The sequence below is a fragment of the Macaca mulatta genome, chromosome 1, assembly GCF_049350105.2.
Source record: "Macaca mulatta isolate MMU2019108-1 chromosome 1, T2T-MMU8v2.0, whole genome shotgun sequence".
NCBI lineage: Eukaryota > Metazoa > Chordata > Mammalia > Primates > Cercopithecidae > Macaca > Macaca mulatta.
The window spans coordinates 175,001,205-175,019,071 of record NC_133406.1 but is presented as its reverse complement, the minus strand read 5'-3'; the positions used below and the strand labels follow the sequence as shown (position 1 = coordinate 175,019,071).

General features: G+C 34.5%; 1 protein-coding gene and 1 long non-coding RNA gene across 14 annotated transcripts in view; one reads left to right on the top strand and one right to left on the bottom strand.

Annotated features, from left to right (window-relative positions):
* LEPR (leptin receptor) overlaps window positions 1-17,683 on the top strand; it is a 98,236-nt gene extending 80,553 nt beyond the window's left edge. For 4 of the 13 annotated variants that reach the window (XM_015141356.3, XM_077991346.1, XM_077991393.1 and 1 more), the window contains 6 exons: window positions 845-1,027; window positions 2,805-2,900; window positions 4,228-4,333; window positions 5,747-5,822; window positions 9,613-9,705; window positions 13,684-15,975. In XM_015141356.3, the coding sequence (XP_014996842.2) occupies window positions 845-1,027; window positions 2,805-2,900; window positions 4,228-4,333; window positions 5,747-5,822; window positions 9,613-9,705; window positions 13,684-13,701 (572 nt within the window). In that variant the 3' untranslated portion in view covers window positions 13,702-15,975. 13 annotated transcript variants of the gene reach the window in all.
* The window catches only part of LOC144332933 (uncharacterized), a 32,432-nt gene continuing 31,451 nt past the window's right edge, over window positions 16,887-17,867 (bottom strand). Inside the window, exon 3 of the long non-coding RNA XR_013401162.1 lies at window positions 16,887-16,978. This is a non-coding gene — a long non-coding RNA (uncharacterized LOC144332933). The remainder of the gene's footprint in view (window positions 16,979-17,867) is intronic.

Here is a 17,867-nt window from a genome sequence, read left to right as displayed (position 1 = left end):
GTAGTGGGAATTGTAATGTGAGAGAAACTATAATGGTTGGAGCATCCAGAGCCAAATAGGTAAGACAGGTATTAATGAAATAATCATATAAGTGAATGTCTACTTGCAAACTGAGATAAGGGCCTGCAGGAAAGGAATATAATTTTATGAAAGGAAAGAAAGGAACCTGACCTGGCATTGAGATTCAGAGAAGCCACCTTGAGGAAGTGGTACTGAACTGAAATCTGAAATGTGAGTAGGAATTAAACTTCCCCAAAAGATGTAGGGGAGGGCAGGGAAAGCATTGGCTGATAACACGATCAGCCAGATCAAAAGTCAAGGGCACATGATAGAAAATAAAGAAAGACAAAGGTGACTTTGGTGTGGAAAATCATGGAAGGCAGAGAGGTAGGTTGAGACTTGGCCCTCAGGGCCTCGTAAGCATGATAGGAATTTTACCCTCAAATGTAGAAATCTGCTGGAGGCTTTTAAGTGGGATGCTATACAGATGGTGTTAAAATGAGAAGATTTGTGCTTTGAGAGTATCACTCCATCGGTGGGAGAGGATGGTTAATCGGCTTGTGCAGTATTCCATATGAGAATGCCTTTTCGAATACATCACAAAATTGCTTTTTTAAGGTTTTAGGTAATACCATGTTTCTCTTCAATATCATATATTCCCATATCTCTGTTTAAATGACTCTCATGATATAAAAATAATTGTCATGTATTATATTTATTTGTGTAAATTGTCTGTCTTCTCTTCCTTATCCCCTTCTTTAGTAGGTTATAAGTTCCTCAAAAGTATTAGTAGATTTTTTATTAATTTTTAATTTAAAAATTGATTTCCTTCTTTTCCCCTCAGTAAATATCGTGCAGTCACTCAGTGCTTATCCTTTAAACAGCAGTTGTGTGATTCTTTCCTGGATACTATCACCCAGTGATTACAAGCTAATGTATTTTATTATTGAGTGGAAAAATCTTAATGAAGATGGAGAAATAAAATGGCTTAGAATCTCTTCATCTGTTAAGAAGTATTATATCCATGGTAAGTTTACTATACTTTAGTGAGTTGCTCTCATGGATTATATGACACTACAGATTATTAATTCAATTAATATAACCAGTTAATGAAAACTTCAAAAATATAGATGATACTACCATCCTAATACATATAATCCTATAACCTTTATCAAAACATTGAATTCTCTTTCTCTTTTTTTCTTTTCTTCTTTCTTTCTTTCTTTCTTTCTTTCTTTCTTTCTTTTTTTTTTTTTTTTGACGGGGTCTCTCTGTGTTGCCCAGGCTGGAGTGCAGTGGAGTGAACATGGCTCACTGCAGCCTCTACCTCCTGGGCTCAAGCTATTTTCCCACCTCAGCTTCCTGAATAGTTGGAACTATAGGCACATGCCATCACACCCAGTTAATTAAATTTTTTTTTTTTTTTTTTTTTGGTAGAGACAAGGTCTCACTATGTTGCTCAGGCTGGTCTTGAACTCCTAAGATCAAGTGATTCTCCTGTCTCGGCCTCCCAAAGTGTTGGGATTGCAGGCATGAGCCACCAGACCCAGACTAATTCTATTTCCTTTGACATTTTCTCATTTTAATATTTTATACAGGGGATATCATATCATGTCAATTTTCTCCTCAATTTTTTCTACCATTGTTTTTAGTGGTATAGCATTTTATTCCAAAGTCTACTTAAACTGTTTGAGATTATGTTGCTTCCAGCTTTATCTTTTCTTAAATCATTTTTTAATAGCTTCTGATATCTTCTGCCAAATTGTTTCCTCAAACTGTGTACCACCTTATAAGGCCACTAGCAGTGAGTGGGAATGCTAGCCTGGTCAGAGGAGCTAGAACTGGGTGACCTAGACCAGGGTATTCTTCCAAAGGTAGACCAGTTATCCCAGGAGGTGAGTCAAGTACAAAGTATAAGTGCACAAGACAGCATTTCTAAGTCTGAGTAAGGATTGAGGGAAGTTAACTAGGGAGGCTAAGGATTGCTATGATCTTATTATACAATATCATACTAAGGACTCATACCATTATTTTATATCAGGGACCTAGAATTTAGCATCAGGGTACATTTATTTGCAAATTGTTGCACTGAATTTAGTTCATCACCACTGCTGCCCAGGTGGTTACTCTCTGTGCTTTTCTTTAAAACATGAGGATATAAAATTTAGGCTTCACAGAGATCTCTCTTCTTCTGGATATATTCTTCTAGAATATTCATATATTATTAGCATTTGTGAAAATCATGGATCGATCCATCTGGAGCTTTGCTATAGGGTTGGTCATTTTCCATGGATCAAAATCCCAGATATTGCAAAGGGTCTCGTGGTCTCTACCACCATTTTGTTTGCATAGGATTTCACAAGACAGTCTCCCAGCTACCTTGAATGGAATGGGGAAACTAAGTAAGCTGAATTCCTATAAAAAAAAGGAATATTGCCCACTTTGGGGGTAAGGGAGAGGTAGTAGAACATATTGCTCTGGAAAAGGAAATGAAGGAAAGAAAAAGCTCATACACCCTGCACTTGAACAAATTGGCTATCACTGGAACATGGCTTTGAAAAATTGCAATCTTCTGTCTCTGGGTAAGATTTTTTAGAAAAATATTTGGAAAACTATTGTCATTACTAGATGATTAGAAGTGCTTAAGTGTGTTTTGAAACTCCCTTGATAATTTAATCCATAAATAATAAGTAATTTCTATGTTTGGAAATATAGGATAGTCACTTTAATTCTTTTTTAAAATGTATGTTCAACTCTACTGTTAATTATGTATAAATGAGCCTTTTATGTATTTTTCTCCTCAGATCATTTTATCCCCATCGAGAAGTACCAGTTCAGTCTTTACCCAATATTTATGGAAGGAGTGGGAAAACCAAAGATAATTAATAGTTTCACTCAAGGTAAAAATCATAATTTTAGTTTCCTTTTGTACCAATGTGTGTGCCTAATTTGTCAGTAGTAATATTGCCATCTGATTATTCTTTTTCTGATAGAATCATGGAAAAGTCCAGAGTCTTCTGTAGATTTTTCATGGTGAGGTTCCAAAGGAAATATTTTTTTCCTCTAAAAATAAAACTGGAGCTATAGAAATAAAGTCACTGGGCCTCTTATATTTCTGATTCATCTTACTGTACTTGGAATACCAACATTTTGATTTTGTTATTACTTTTTAAATTGTCTTCAAATCTAAGCAACCTAGCAATGATATTTCAAGAGATAAACATTTCACCTAGTGTTAGAATAAAAATCATTAAAAAAATTCATACATGTATTATTCAACAGATATTAATTGAATATTGTTCTAAGCACTGGGGATTCAATCATGAACATAAGTTTCTGCCCTTATGGATCTTAAATACTGGTGCTCTAATTGACAGTGATGGGCAATAAATAATTATATAATGTCAGATAGAAATAAGTACCATGAAGGAATATAAAAGCAAGATAAAGGGATGACATTAAATGTGGCATTTTAGTTGATAGCCAGAAATGGTCTTTCTATGGAGGTAGATAATATTCAAGTAAAACCTTGCAAGTACAGTAAGACCCTACTTGATATTGTCAATAGATTCTTGGAAACTGCAACTTTATGCAACATGACGTACAGGAGGTCCTTGAATAACATCATTTTGTTCAAGGTAGTTTCATTATAATGTTGATGAGAAAAAAAAAAGGTTTGTTTTACATTGCCATTTCACTTAACATTGCAGTTTCCAAGAGCCTATCAATGATGTTCAGTGAAGATGTAACTGTACAAATAGCAAAAGCATTCCAGGCAAAGGGACAGTGTGTGAAGAGCCCCTAAAGAGTGGGGATGTTTGGTGGTTCAAGAAACAGCAAGGAAATAAGTGTGTGTGGAGTGAGCAAGATAGAGATTGGCAGATGTGGAAGGTTGGGTCCTTCAGGAGTAGATACTGAGGCAGTCATCATAACAGTTTTAACACCTTGACCCCTTATAACGTAAACATGATCAGATAGAGAGGAATGACAAATGAATAAATTTGAAAAAATACTTTGCTAATTTACAGTAGATATGATGCTGAACAAAATAGTATTTTATTAATGTGATCACAACATATTTTTATCTTCCTGTTCTTTATTTTTATAGTTTTGAAGGTAATAGAGATTTATGATGAAATCAGAAAATGTCTACTATAATTTTTGATACGGAAAGAAATTAATATTTCCTCAAGTTTCTGAGTTGTGTAAATCGTATTTCTTTTTCAGATAATACTGAAAAACACCAGAATGATGCAGGTTTATATGTGATTGTGCCAGTAATTATTTCCTCTTCCATCTTATTGCTTGGAACATTATTAATATTGCACCAAAGGTATTGTACTTGAGGTTAAGAATCTTTAAGGCAAAAGTCCTTAAGCATATTCAAACCCTGATTTAAAACCTTCTAAATCAGGAATACTAAAGTCTTCTAAGTGCTTTTATATGTAGTCTGTATACAATTAAGATAGCATAAAAAGGAAAGGCCTGTTGTCAGGAAATGGCATTCCATTTTGCTAGGACTGTAAGAGTTAAATAATGAGGAAAGAAACACAAAATGCAGCTTAACAGTTAAAGACAGGTTTTCTTTAGATAAAACCTGGGAGGGGCTTCTGGACAATTTTGGTCAGAAGCCCTTTCTCTTACAGACTAAGAGTATATATTGGTTTTAGGGTGAGGGGGCTTATCACAAGCTTGGAATGTTTATGTGTGAGGGAGAAGTTTATGGTGGAGTTGGAATGTCTCTGGGAGGAGGGGAGGTTATCTTGGGGCTGGCATGTCTCTGGTCAGGGAGGATGGAATGTTTCTGGTTGGAGATGTTATTTGTCATTTATGGTCATGCTGACCTTAGCCATTAGGCTGATGCCCTTTGGATTTAGGTGGTTTTTGATTAAGGTGAATTTTAAAATGAGGTGCTTGTCCATGATGGTGATGCTCTTGTTCTGTCAAGGACAATGTAACTTCAAGGAAGAATTTAGTTTTTTTTTTTTTTTTAAATGTATGTACATTCAGAAAACAACAAGCTTATAATAGGAAATCCTAAGCAGTATGTTCTTGGAGGTGGCAAAAATGACTTTCAGAGTTCTGCAGTTTGGGTCAAGGACTTTTTGTGGTGAAGTGGGTGGTAAAAGTAGCCTTTTAGTGGTGACCTGGAGCTGTCAGTTCATTTATGATCAGCAGACACTCTGCTTTTTAGAAATCAGAACTGTGTGGCTCCAGTCTGCTTGGCTTGTCAGGCAAATGACTGAGTTCCGTGGATGGTGGCATGGGTGCCATGGTAATCTCTGTGCTGAGAAGTCCAGTGTGGTTATTTTACACATGCCAAATCTCTGTAGAAACCATTGTCTTCAGGCAAAAAAGAGGGAGAGGAGATTTTAGAATCTGAATTTATCTTTTAGTTAAGTGAGTTGATGAGGCCACATCAAGTGGAATTTTTTCTGGTACCCACTTGGTGGCCATTTTTAATATTTCAGTTTCTTTGAGAGAAATCTATGCAGTGTTTAGCATGGTGCTTGGCACACGGCTTTCAATAAGTATTGGCTATTTCTATTATTACTGTGATTTTCGACTTTGGTCTAGATAAAAATTTGGTAGAAATCTTCATGGGCTAGCATGTGAAAATGCATCTGACCCTACAGAGGCATAGTTGATCTGGTGGACTAATTTCTAGCTTGTCTATTCACTAACTGTTCACATTTTCAATATGAATGTTTTTCTCTAATTTTGATGCCCTGTTTATCCTTTGCAGAATGAAAAAACTGTTTTGGGAAGATGTTCCAAACCCCAAGAATTGTTCCTGGGCGCAAGGACTTAATTTTCAGAAGGTTGCTTTTTCAATTTTTTTTAACCCAGAATATATAAGATTGTATTCTAGATGCCATATGACTTATAGAGCATTAAGCTTTTTTGAGATTTAAAAGCTCATATTTTATTCAGTTCATCTTAATATGTATGTTTATTATATATTTTCAAGAATAGCAGGATGCAGGGATTTGAAATCAGGAAGAAACAAATTTCAGTGCATAGTTTATCGTATGAGAGTTCACAATATATATATGTTGCTTCTGTGTCACAGCACATAATAAAATAAATATTATAAAGTTAAGGGTCAATCTGATGGACAACAGATATTTGGATACACTTTTTTTGGTATAAACTGTCTTTAGGCAAAAGGCTGGAATCAATATTTTTAATGGCAATAATTAGCTCCATAATCATTTAAATAAATTAGAAAATTATATGATCCTCAAATATTACAATCTGAAAAGTGCAATAATCATAATAAAACTTATATTTATGCAGAAGTTCCTTTCAAGTATTTTACGAAAGTTAGTCAACTATAATAAAATAATTTGTATTTACTTCTATAGTAGGATTTTTCAGAAAGCTCTAAAGTTTATTGAATGTTTTATTAATTCTCATAATGTCCCTTGAAGCAAGGTTAGCTTTCTACTCATATAACTGGAAAAATAGAATTCAGTCAAGTCAAAATACACAAATTTTTAAACAATACTTATTGGGAGGTTATTATCCAGGTTCGGTGATTGCATCTTTGTCATTAGTCACTTGTTAAAAGTCTTCAATGATTTCCTTTTGAATACAAGATATAAACTAAAACCTCCTGAAGCTATTAATAGTACTCAACGACCTCTTTCTACAATCTGTTATCAACCTACCTATGCGACTTTTCCTGTCCATGGGCCTTGATGATACCTTCACTGTTCCCATCTACCTACACAGAGCCTTCCTTGTACATGAAGATCTTGCTCTAGGCCCTTCTTTCCTCATGCCTTCCTTTAACCAGTTTAATTCAAAAGACTTTCTACCCCCTTTAAGTTCCTAGAGCATTGTATTGTTTTATTTATTGTGGATAGTGCTCTGATTTCAAAGACTGTATTTTATCCATAACAAATATTTGTGGTATTCCTCCTGCTGTTGTATATATGCAAAGCACTGAGATACATATTCTTACATTTATTAAGATGTTTACTGACATTCTCAATGTTTCAATTTCCTCTTCTGTGAAATAGGCTACTTACCTTATTAGGTTGTTTGGGATACTAAAAAAGATGGTACTTGTGACATAGTAAGGTCTCAACAAATATTAGTTATTATTTACATATTTATGTATTTTATATTACTATTATTATTCTTTCAGTTACCCTATGGGACAAATGTTATTCTCTCCATTTTACAGAAGAGAAAGCTGAAGTTCATAGTGGTTCGGTAACTTGTTTTAGAGGCAAGATTAGCTTACCAGTTTGTCTGGCTTTGAAGCCTGTTCTAATAGCAGCTGTTCTCTATAGCAGTGGCTTCTTTTTCTTTCTTTCTTCTTCACCATGACCCACAGTGAAAAAACTTAGGTTGGTGCAAATGTAATTGCAGTTTTGGCATTTTTAATGTATAAATACATTTTGCCTTTCAACCTAGTACACCATAGAAAGAGATATGCAAGACCTAAATGAAAGATATACAAAAGAGTTTTACTACTTGCTTGAAATAGAATGTTTTAAAATTCTATTTTATTTGTTAAAAATGCTGGTTGCAAGACACTAAATTGATTTCACAACATTCGAGTGGCCTATGATTTGCAGTTAGAAAAACACTGTTCTACAGCTTATCAATGAATAAGTAAACCACTAATATTGTAGACGTAATGAACAATGACAAAGATTGAATTGTAATTTCTCAGCAGGAGAAAGAATGCCCTGTCTTCAGAAGCAGCAGCAGTGTTGTTTTATATATGAACAATTCTTTTTATAGAAACTTCACTTTGCCTGGTCTAACCAGCCACACTCCTATACACTCCTCACCTGTGCTGTTGCTCACTAAGCCGTAGTCTCCTTTCATTTAAACAGTGTTGCCGAGTTTTTCAAGTAAATATTTTTCTCTCATTTATCTTTTATTATGAATTCATACAGTGACATGTTGTGTAGTTGTGATTGGAAAGTCAAATACTTCCAGAGATTTTTAAAATATCAGTCCTACAAATAAGAACATTCGCACCCACTGTATTTTAAAAATTCTTCACATTTCTTTAATTTACCAGAACTTGAAAAAATGTGGCAATATTTCAATCTACTTGTATATAAGGTCTGTCAGATGACCTGTGATAGCATTCATTTCATCCATATATTCAATATGATTGAACACTTATCCTATACCAGTCACTATAGTATGCCCTGGCATTATAAGGAAAAGAAAAATACTGTATGCTCCTGAGTATACAGTTTAGTGGGGAAGATAATCATTAATACATTTATCATGGAAATAACATTACTATTTTTTGTACAAATTTATGGGGCACATTGGAAATTTAGTTACATGTATATAACACATAATGATCCAATCACAACCTTACAGTTGTAAACTACATGTTGTGAAAGAAGGGGTCCCATTGTGCTGAGCACTTATAATGTGGGAACCTGGCTTATCAGTGGGGGTGAATGAATAAAGTTGAGCAGATTACATTTGGGCCAAGATCTGGTAGATGAACAATCATTAAGTAGGTTTTGAGGCAGAGATGTGGTGTCCAGCTAAGCACCTGCAAACACTAAGTCATGTGGAAGGCAGTACCCAGCATATTCACAAAATGGAAATAGGAAGACTACAAGACGTTTTCTTAAATATGAGGGTTTTATGTCAAAAACCCTAAATACTTATCTAAATAAAATTGCTAAAGCTTCACTATATAAGTATATAATAATTCAGGGAATGATCATCTTACTTTTTAATGCCACTTAAAAAGAGGCTGAAACACTCTCCCTTCAGCATTTAAGCTCTGAAATCTTACCTGTGGACCACCATGAAGTGGCTTCTCAGTGTTCAGGAGGGCCATGAGATGTTCAGGCCCACATCAGCAAAATGCAGTTTAAACCTGCACCAAATTATTTTTCCCTTTGCCAGAAAATGCCTGGCACAAAGGAACTACTGGGTGGAGGTTGGTTGAATCAGGAAATGCTTGAGGACTACGTCCTACCCTGCTGCCACACCTGCTCTCCCTGAGGTGCGCACAATGCTGCTACAGGTCATCTGACAGACCTTATATACAAGTAGATTGAAATATTGCCACATGTTTTCAAGTTCTGGTAAATTAAAGAAATGTGAAGGATTTTAAAAATACCATGGGTGTGAATGTTCTTATTTGTAGGACTGATATTTTAAAAATCTCTGGAAATATTTGACTTTCTAATCTTGTAAATTATTTTTTAAGCACAGCTAACTCACAAGATGCTTAGTTTATTACTAGGGCTGACTAGGTGCATAAATAACACTGTTAGGAATAAATCCGGTTTTGGAATATAATAGAACATTTAAAGAGTGAAGGATAATATAACTTCAAAGATTTTATTAATGATAAAAATCTTGTAAAATTCATTAACTTTTTTCTATTTAGCCTGTTGTTTTAATCTCCTAAATAATTAAAATGTACCTTTTTCTTTTTGAGACAGGGTCTCACTCTGTCACCCAGGCTGGAGTGCAGCGTTGCGATCTCAGCTCACTGCAGCCTCGAGGACCCTGGGCTCAATTGATCCTCCCACCTCATCCCCGTTGGTAGCTGGGACCTACAGGCGCATGCCACCATGCCTGGCTAATTTTTGTATCTTTTTGTAGATACGGGGTTTTGTCATGTTGCCCAGGCTGGTCTTGAACTCCCAGGCTCAAGTGATCCACCCACCTCGGCCTCCCAAAGTGCTGGAATTACAGGTGTGAGCCACCACATCCGGCCTAAAATATGCTTTTTAAAGGAAAAATAATATAATGTAACTCACTTTATATTACTAAAGAGGAAAAGGGAAATTTACCATCCACCCTATGTTTCATATTCATGTTATTTTATTTAATTATTTCATAGGGCTAATAACCTTATATTTTCTGATGATAAAACTGAGACCCACAGTGGTTTATTAGCTTGTCTTGATCACCCAGCCTGTCCATGTAACACCTGTGGTTCAAATCCAGATCTGTCTGATTCAAATTAATACCTGTGCTATCAGTTCCATATTAAAAATATGTTTCTTAATATGCTTAATGCCACTAAATTATACACTAAAAAATAGTTCAAATGGTAAATATTGTTATGTGTATTTTAGCACCATAAAAATGGGCAAATGATGTGAATAGGCATTTCTCCTAAGAAGATATACAAATAGCCAAGAAGCACAAATGCAAATATGCTCAGTGTAATTAGACAATAGGGAAACACAAAAAAAACCACGAGATGCCCAGTAGGATGGCTATAATAAGAGACAGATAATAAGTGTTGGTGAGAATGCAGAGAAATTAGAATTATCATATACTGATAGTGGGAATGGAAAATAGTGCAACTCTTTTGGTAAATAGTCTGACAGTTCTTCAAAAGGTTAAACATAGAATTATTATATGACCCAGCAATTCCATTCCTAGGTATATACTCCATAGAAATGAAATAGCAAATCCACATGGGAACTTTTATATGAATACTCATAGCAGTATTATTCATAATACCAGAATGTGAAAGTAAACCCAATGATGAATAAATAAGCAAACAAACAAAAAACCCACAGTATATTGCAAAGAAAGCAGACCAGAGGAGCCTGTTGTTTTTAAAAATAATTCCAATACAAATATAGTATTTTTAAAGGAAGTAATAATTTTTATATCAAGTATTTAATTTGTTCTCCAAATTCAGATATTTTGAATATTGATTTTTATGAAAGCACTCTTAACCTGTAATTTCTAGATATCTAACATGATTTTCAAAATCTTTCCTAAAATTAAAAAAAATTCTCCTCATTTTTGTTGCTTTGAATTTTCAATGATGAATCTGGAGTGGTTCTTTTTTTATTTAACGTGGTTATTTTTTGAAGAGACTTTCAATTCCATGTCTCCTGTCAATTCTAAGAAATTATATTATTTCTTTGATAATTTCCTCTCCTCTTGTTTCTTTGTTTCTCTTTCTAGAATCTATATGTTGGATGATGGACCCTCTGCATAGATCTTCCACATTTCTTACCTTTTATCTCATATTTTCTGTTTCTTTGCTTTTTGTGTGTGTGTGTGTTACATTCTGAGACCTTGTCATACCCTCTTCTTCCAGTGTATCTGTTGGATTTTTATATACTATTATTTTTGTAAATTTCCAAATATTCTTTCTCAGAGTATTCTGTTCTGGTTTTATGCATATTTTCTTAAATGTTGCTAGAAATACAAATTCGAGGATTTTTGTTCTTTTATTTTAAAAATTCTTTTTTCTTCTATACCCTGAATTATCTGTGTTCCTTCTAGGTCATATGTTCCTGTTGTTTATCTTGGCCTCTCTTTTATTATCTCAGACTTTCCTCCCAATATCTGGTAATCCTTTGTTTTCCTTTCATGTTTAGGAGTGAAACAGTAGACAGGCTGACTGGGAGCCCAGTGTGTATAGGCAGGGATTGTTGCCCTGGGTGAGTAGGCAGGGCTTTCTGGCCAGATAAGGAAAGATGTGCTCTCAGCCAGCAATATTCCATGGCTGCTGTCTTCCTCCCGACTTTTGAGAACAAACCCTCAGTCTGGTTTTGAACGGTAGTTCTTACACGAAGGCTCTTCCCTGTTCAGCAGAGGAGTAGAAGAGCCCCATTCCATATATAGAACTTCCATTAGGCCCCAGTTTCCAGTCATAGTTCTCTTTTCTTCCTGTGTTTTTACGTGCCATTGCTTCACGCACTGTCTCTGCTGCATATGGCAGGGCTAATTTTCTTTCTCCTCAGCTGCAGCTGGATATATTCTGGTCTTCAGCTTTCTTTGCTCACCTTCTTTGATCTATACTCTTCCAATTGTTTTCTATCTTTTAGCAGTGAATGAAAATCACTCATTTCTCATTAGCCCTCTCAGATCGCCTTCTTTGTGGTGGGTCTGTATTTGACTCATTTACATACTGCCATTCCAACAGAATCTCTAGAGAGACAAGAGAGAAATCGGTTCAGTTTGCCATCTTAAATCAGAATACCATTTCTGTTTATACCTTAAAAATCAGAACCTTAAACACAGATTGAATTTTTGTTGTAAGAAAATGTATTATGCAAAAAACTAGCCGGGCAAGGTGGCGGGCGCCTGTAGTCCCAGCTACTCGGGAGGCTGAGGCAGGAGAATGGCGTAAACCTGGGAGGCGGAGCTTGCAGTGAGCTGAGATCCGGCCACTGCACTCCAGCCCGGGCTACAGAGCGAGACTCCGCCTCAAAAAAAAAAAAAAAAAAAAAAAAAAAAAAAAAAAAAAAAAAAAAAGAAAATGTATTATGCTAACTCAATAGCCTTGCTTTTCTTCCAGTTCAAATTTTAAGAGTGTAAAAGAACTATGACCTTTCTTACTTTGTTTTGCACCTTTTACCTTAGCATTTCTGCCTAATTTGTTAAATTTCTTCTAAATCCAAATCACCTGGGTTTTTCCCTTAACGATATTTTAAGCCTCTTTAATTCATTTTCAATTCATTCCACTCCTTTTTATTCTTTAATTATTTTACAATATTTTTCTCATTCTCTGTTTTTTGTTTGTTTTTATCCAGCCATGCTGCTATGTCTACATTTATGCCAGTTTTCACAAGAGTTTACTCCATTTAACAACTCCCTTTCGTGGGGCTAAAGCTAGAAAGAAATAGATTTTTCCTTGGGATCTAAAAACTATCTTAGATTCCCCAGCCAGCCCTAGGCCTCCAAATAAGCAGCTCAACAACCTGTGGCCTCCCAGAACACCATCCTCACAGATCTGAATCAGAAGCATCCCTAACATTACTAGATGGCCTTCCAAATGTGTGGAAGAGCTGGTGCATTTTCGAGTTAAAAGTTCTGTTTAGAAGTAACCATCTCCCCTATGCCCGGAAATACACATTACTGGGCCTAGAAGTGTATATTTCACTCCCCTAAAAACACAACTTCAGTTTTGTTTATTTTCTTGTTCCTTATGGCCCTCAGGTTATGAGGAACCAGGAGAGAGTATAAATTAATCTGCTGAATTTTGTCACAGCAAGTAGTAAAGGAAAACAAATAACATGTTCTTCTGCTTATTTGTGTTTGGGACAACCTTTCATCTTCCATTGTGTTATAGAAAGATTGTTGGACTAGAAAAAAAGAACTAAGTCAGGGTCCTCCCTATACTTTAATTATCCATGTAACCTTTAGCAAATGATCTTGGCAGCCTCAATTGCTTTGTCAGAAAAAAGGGAGACACTTGGACGATATGATTTCTCAGATCTTATTTCTAGATTTTAAAAACCTATGATAATGAATGGCTCTGTGATTCTATTCTTTACCATTTTTAGCACTTCTTTCTCTTTATTTTTTTTATTTTTCTTTTCACTGCTTTCCTCTTTTATTCTTTCTCGTTCCAAACTATCCAATATTGCTGTTGATTCTCCCTCTTTTAACTTTCCCAGCTCGTTGTTCTTCTCTCCTTTTACCTATTCTGTTATTTCCCTGTAAGTTTTTCCCTTCCTGGGGTTATTAAAGCTGTCCTTAGAGTGTGATATGAAGACATTCATTAAGAAAATGGGAGAAGCCACCTTAGTTCAAAATTTTGCCCTTTCCCAAAAGGATGCATTATTGTACCTAACACAAAAATTTATAGTCCAGAACCCATGCTTGACAGACAATGTTTTTTGAAATCTTTTATCTTTTTCTTTGTGAGTGATTTTTTATTTTGCTTTCTTATTTTGTTTTATTTTATCTAAACAGAGAACGGACATTCTTTGAAGTCTAATCATGATCACTACAGATGAACCCAATGTGCCAACTTCCCAACAGTCTATAGAGTATTAGAAGATTTTTACATTTTGAAGAAGGGGAGCAAATCTAAAAAAAATTCAGTTGAACTTCTGAGAGTTAACATATGGTGGATTATGTTGATTTAGAACTTAAAATAGATGTGTAAATTTGGGTTCAAAATATAGATTTGAGTCCAGTTCAGTTTGGATGTATGATTAATTTTCAAATTATCTAAAGTTTAAAAGTAATATTCATGATTTCTGGCTTTTGATTTGTCATATTCCTGGTCATAAAACATTAAGAAAATTATGGCTGTTGCTGTCGTTACATATCTATTAAATGTCATCAAATATGTAGTAGACAATGCTGTAATTAGGTGAACTCTAAAACTGCAACATCTGACAAATAGCTTTAAAAATACAATGATTGTAAGTATAGAATCAGTGAAAATATTTAGTTTGTATTTTTATGTCCAAAGTTTTCCATTTTAGATTCCTTTATAGACACCTCAGCCTAAAAACCAGCCTATTCGGGTGTTCTTCTGAATATTTCCTGGCATTTTTATATCTAACTTTGTTCAGCCTGGGAATTTCAGTTTTCAATATCCTTGAAAATGGCTTAAGTGCTAACTTCTGTTTCAGTTAAAAGAAAGCCTGAAGTTGTGTTTCTGCTGGTCACAGGACAGTGGGAGTTACAGTTCATATAAGAATGACCCTACGTATCCAGGTCAGACGGACCAGATCAGAAGGGAACATCAACTTCTAATCCAGCTTTCTTGTTTAATTATGACCTAAATCTAATTTACTTCCACTAAACCATCCAAGACCTCTGGCAGGCAGGGAAATGGGCAGTGATGCAAGAAAGGGAGACCCTTTGGAGCTTTTACCAATAGTTCATGGTGAGGACAGGACTTTTCTACTTTCAAACAGACCGCTTGCTGGTTTTATGAATTCAGCACACGAATTACGCTGTGTTGCTCACATTCAAACCAAACCAAAGACTGTGTTTAATGAACTCAGTATTCAAATTTATTATATATAAGTATATATATGTATATATGGATCCCTTATATTTAGATTTTACTCATAGTTTTATTTGAACGTAGACAAGAACTCTACAAAAACAGGAAGAATGTGTCTTTCTTCCGTTCTTGACTACTAATAGATGTCATTGAAATGTAGAATCTAAATGTGAAATTATGAAAGGATATTCTTTACTGCCCACTGAACACATATTTAATATGTGCCCAGATTATTCTAAAATCTTTAAAAAAGATGCATATCATGAAATTTTTTAAATGAATATACTTTTAATAAAGTTTTATAACTCACGGACAAAACATATTTCAATAGTATATGAGTATGAGATTTCTTATCAAGTATGAGTAAAATATTCTATCTGAATGCATTTGAAGGCATTTACAGTATTTGATTTCAACAGTTACTGATTATGGTATTTTAGAGAGCATGAAATATATCAAACACATCATTTGAAGGACGTATGTGATCTTGACTGTGGTTATGGGTTTTTTTGTATGTATTCCTTGTTTTGTATTGATAGCATCTAATTCCTTTATTTGACAATCTTAATATGTAGGTTCATTTAAATTTTAAGACAGTTCAGTCCATATATAGGAGAAGCCTTAAGAAAAAAGAAAACGGGCAAGCAAATATTTGAAGAAAATTATAAAACTATAGATTTCTTTAGGAAAAAAACAGACATAGGAACAGTTTTCTCTTCATATATTATGATTGTGAATAATAGGAAAAATTGTATTAATTCAGTATTTGTCTGAATTAATATGCAGTATTTTAATACCTACATAAGTCTATTTTATTATTATATTTTGTGCTTGGTATATTTATTCCTTTATGTTTTTAATCACTAACATATTCTACTTAAGAGTATAAAACTCCACTAAATAAATTGTATTGTATCTGGAATATACTTGCCATTATGAAGAACAGCTGGGTATACCATTATTTCAAGCAATGAGTCTGAATTCTATTAGTTTAAAAATTGTAAAATTCAAGTTAAATGATATGTATGATATATAAGCTTAACACATTTTCTATAGCCCTTAATTCAGTTGTGTTAATTTTTCAATGTGATGTATCAACAGCTTTTTTTATTTTGCATTTATTTTTTCAATGTGTTTACATTGTATGAATTGAGATTTTTGCCCGCAGATTCTTGATTTGTAGTTGCTTGGCAGGATTTTTCTTTGTGATATAATCATTTCTATAAAAAATATGATGTACATTTGTCTTGTGTGTTTGTCTTCATTTCACATGTCCATAGTAAATATTTTTACATGAAGTTATTTATAGAGAATAGTAATTTACCAGTTTGTGATCATCTCTTTCATCATCATTGTTCTCAACATATGATATTATTAGCTCTTATTTTCAGATAGTCTCAAGCAGATGCTCAGTGTACAGCAGATAAGTTTTTAATAGTCAACACAATTACTTTACTTTCATACCATATCTTATTTCACAATACAGTTATTTTAACTGTTTTTAGACAAGTTATTTTGGTCATTTCACTTTATTATAATCCACTTTTTTCAATTTTGGGCTAAAATTTTGTGGGAATGTAATTTGCTACAAAATATTAGGAAGAAAGTATCTTCAGAAGATAGCATTTTCCAATAACAGTAGCCAATCTTTCCTGAGAGCTAAGCACTTGCAGACACTAATTTATTTCTAGCCACAACACCATGAAGCACATTTTTAGAGATGATGAAATTGAAAGGCAGAGAGGTTAATGTACTTGTTCATGGTTGTAGAATTGGAAGAACTCAAGTCTAAGTCTGTCTTGTCCCACTTTCAAATGCTATCTTAAACGGGCTCTTCCTTATGCTTTTTGATATATGTATTTTAGTAAAAAACTAGTTAATTTGTGGTTGACTTACATCCTTTATTATTAACTTAACACACTTCCATTTCTGCGAGTATGACATAATGAAGCAAAATTTTTTAACATAATTGAGCCTTAAAATGTGTGTTTTCTTTTAGCCAGAAACGTTTGAGCATCTTTTTATCAAGCATACAGCATCAGTGACATGTGGTCCTCTTCTTTTGGAGCCTGAAACAATTTCAGAAGATATCAGTGTTGATACATCATGGAAAAATAAAGATGAGATGGTGCCAACAACTGTGGTCTCTCTACTTTCAACAACAGATCTTGAAAAGGGTTCTGTTTGTATTAGTGACCAGTTCAACAGTGTTAACTTCTCTGAGGCTGAGGGTACCGAGGTAACCTGTGAGGATGAAAGCCAGAGACAACCCTTTGTTAAATATGCCACGCTGATCAGCAACTCTAAACCAAGTGAAACTGATGAAGAACAAGGGCTTATAAATAGTTCAGTTACCAAGTGCTTCTCTAGCAAAAATTCTCCATTGAAGGATTCTTTCTCTAATAGCTCATGGGAGATAGAGGCCCAGGCATTTTTTATATTATCAGATCAGCGTCCCAACATAATTTTACCACACCTCACATTCTCAGAAGGATTGGATGAACTTTTGAGACTGGAGGGAAATTTCCCTGAAGAAAATAATGATGAAAAGTCTATCTATTATTTAGGGGTCACCTCAATCAAAAAGAGAGAGAGTGGTGTGCTTTTGACTGACAAGTCAAGGGTATTGTGCCCATTCCCAGCCCCCTGTTTATTCACGGACATCAGAGTTCTCCAGGACAGTTGCTCACACTTTGTAGAAAATAATTTCAACTTAGGAACTTCTAGTAAGAAGACTTTTGCATCTTACATGCCTCAATTCCAAACTTGCTCTACTCAGACTCATAAGATCATGGAAAACAAGATGTGTGACCTAACTGTGTAATTTCACTGAAGAAACCTTCAGATTTGTGTTATAATGGGTCATATAAAGTGTAATAGATTACTTTATAGTTGTGGGTGGGAGAGAGAAAAGAAACCAGAGTCAAATTTGAAAATAATTGTTCCAAATGAATGTTGTCTGTTTGTCCTCTCTTAGTAGTATAGACAAAAAATTTGAGAAAGCCTTCATAAGCCTACCAATGTTGACACGCTCTTCTATTTTATTCCCAATCTGTAGCGGGAAGGTCCCTTGTTTCCAGCTAGAAATAAGCCCAATAGACGCCATCTTTTGTGAAATGTAATTGTTTTTTCA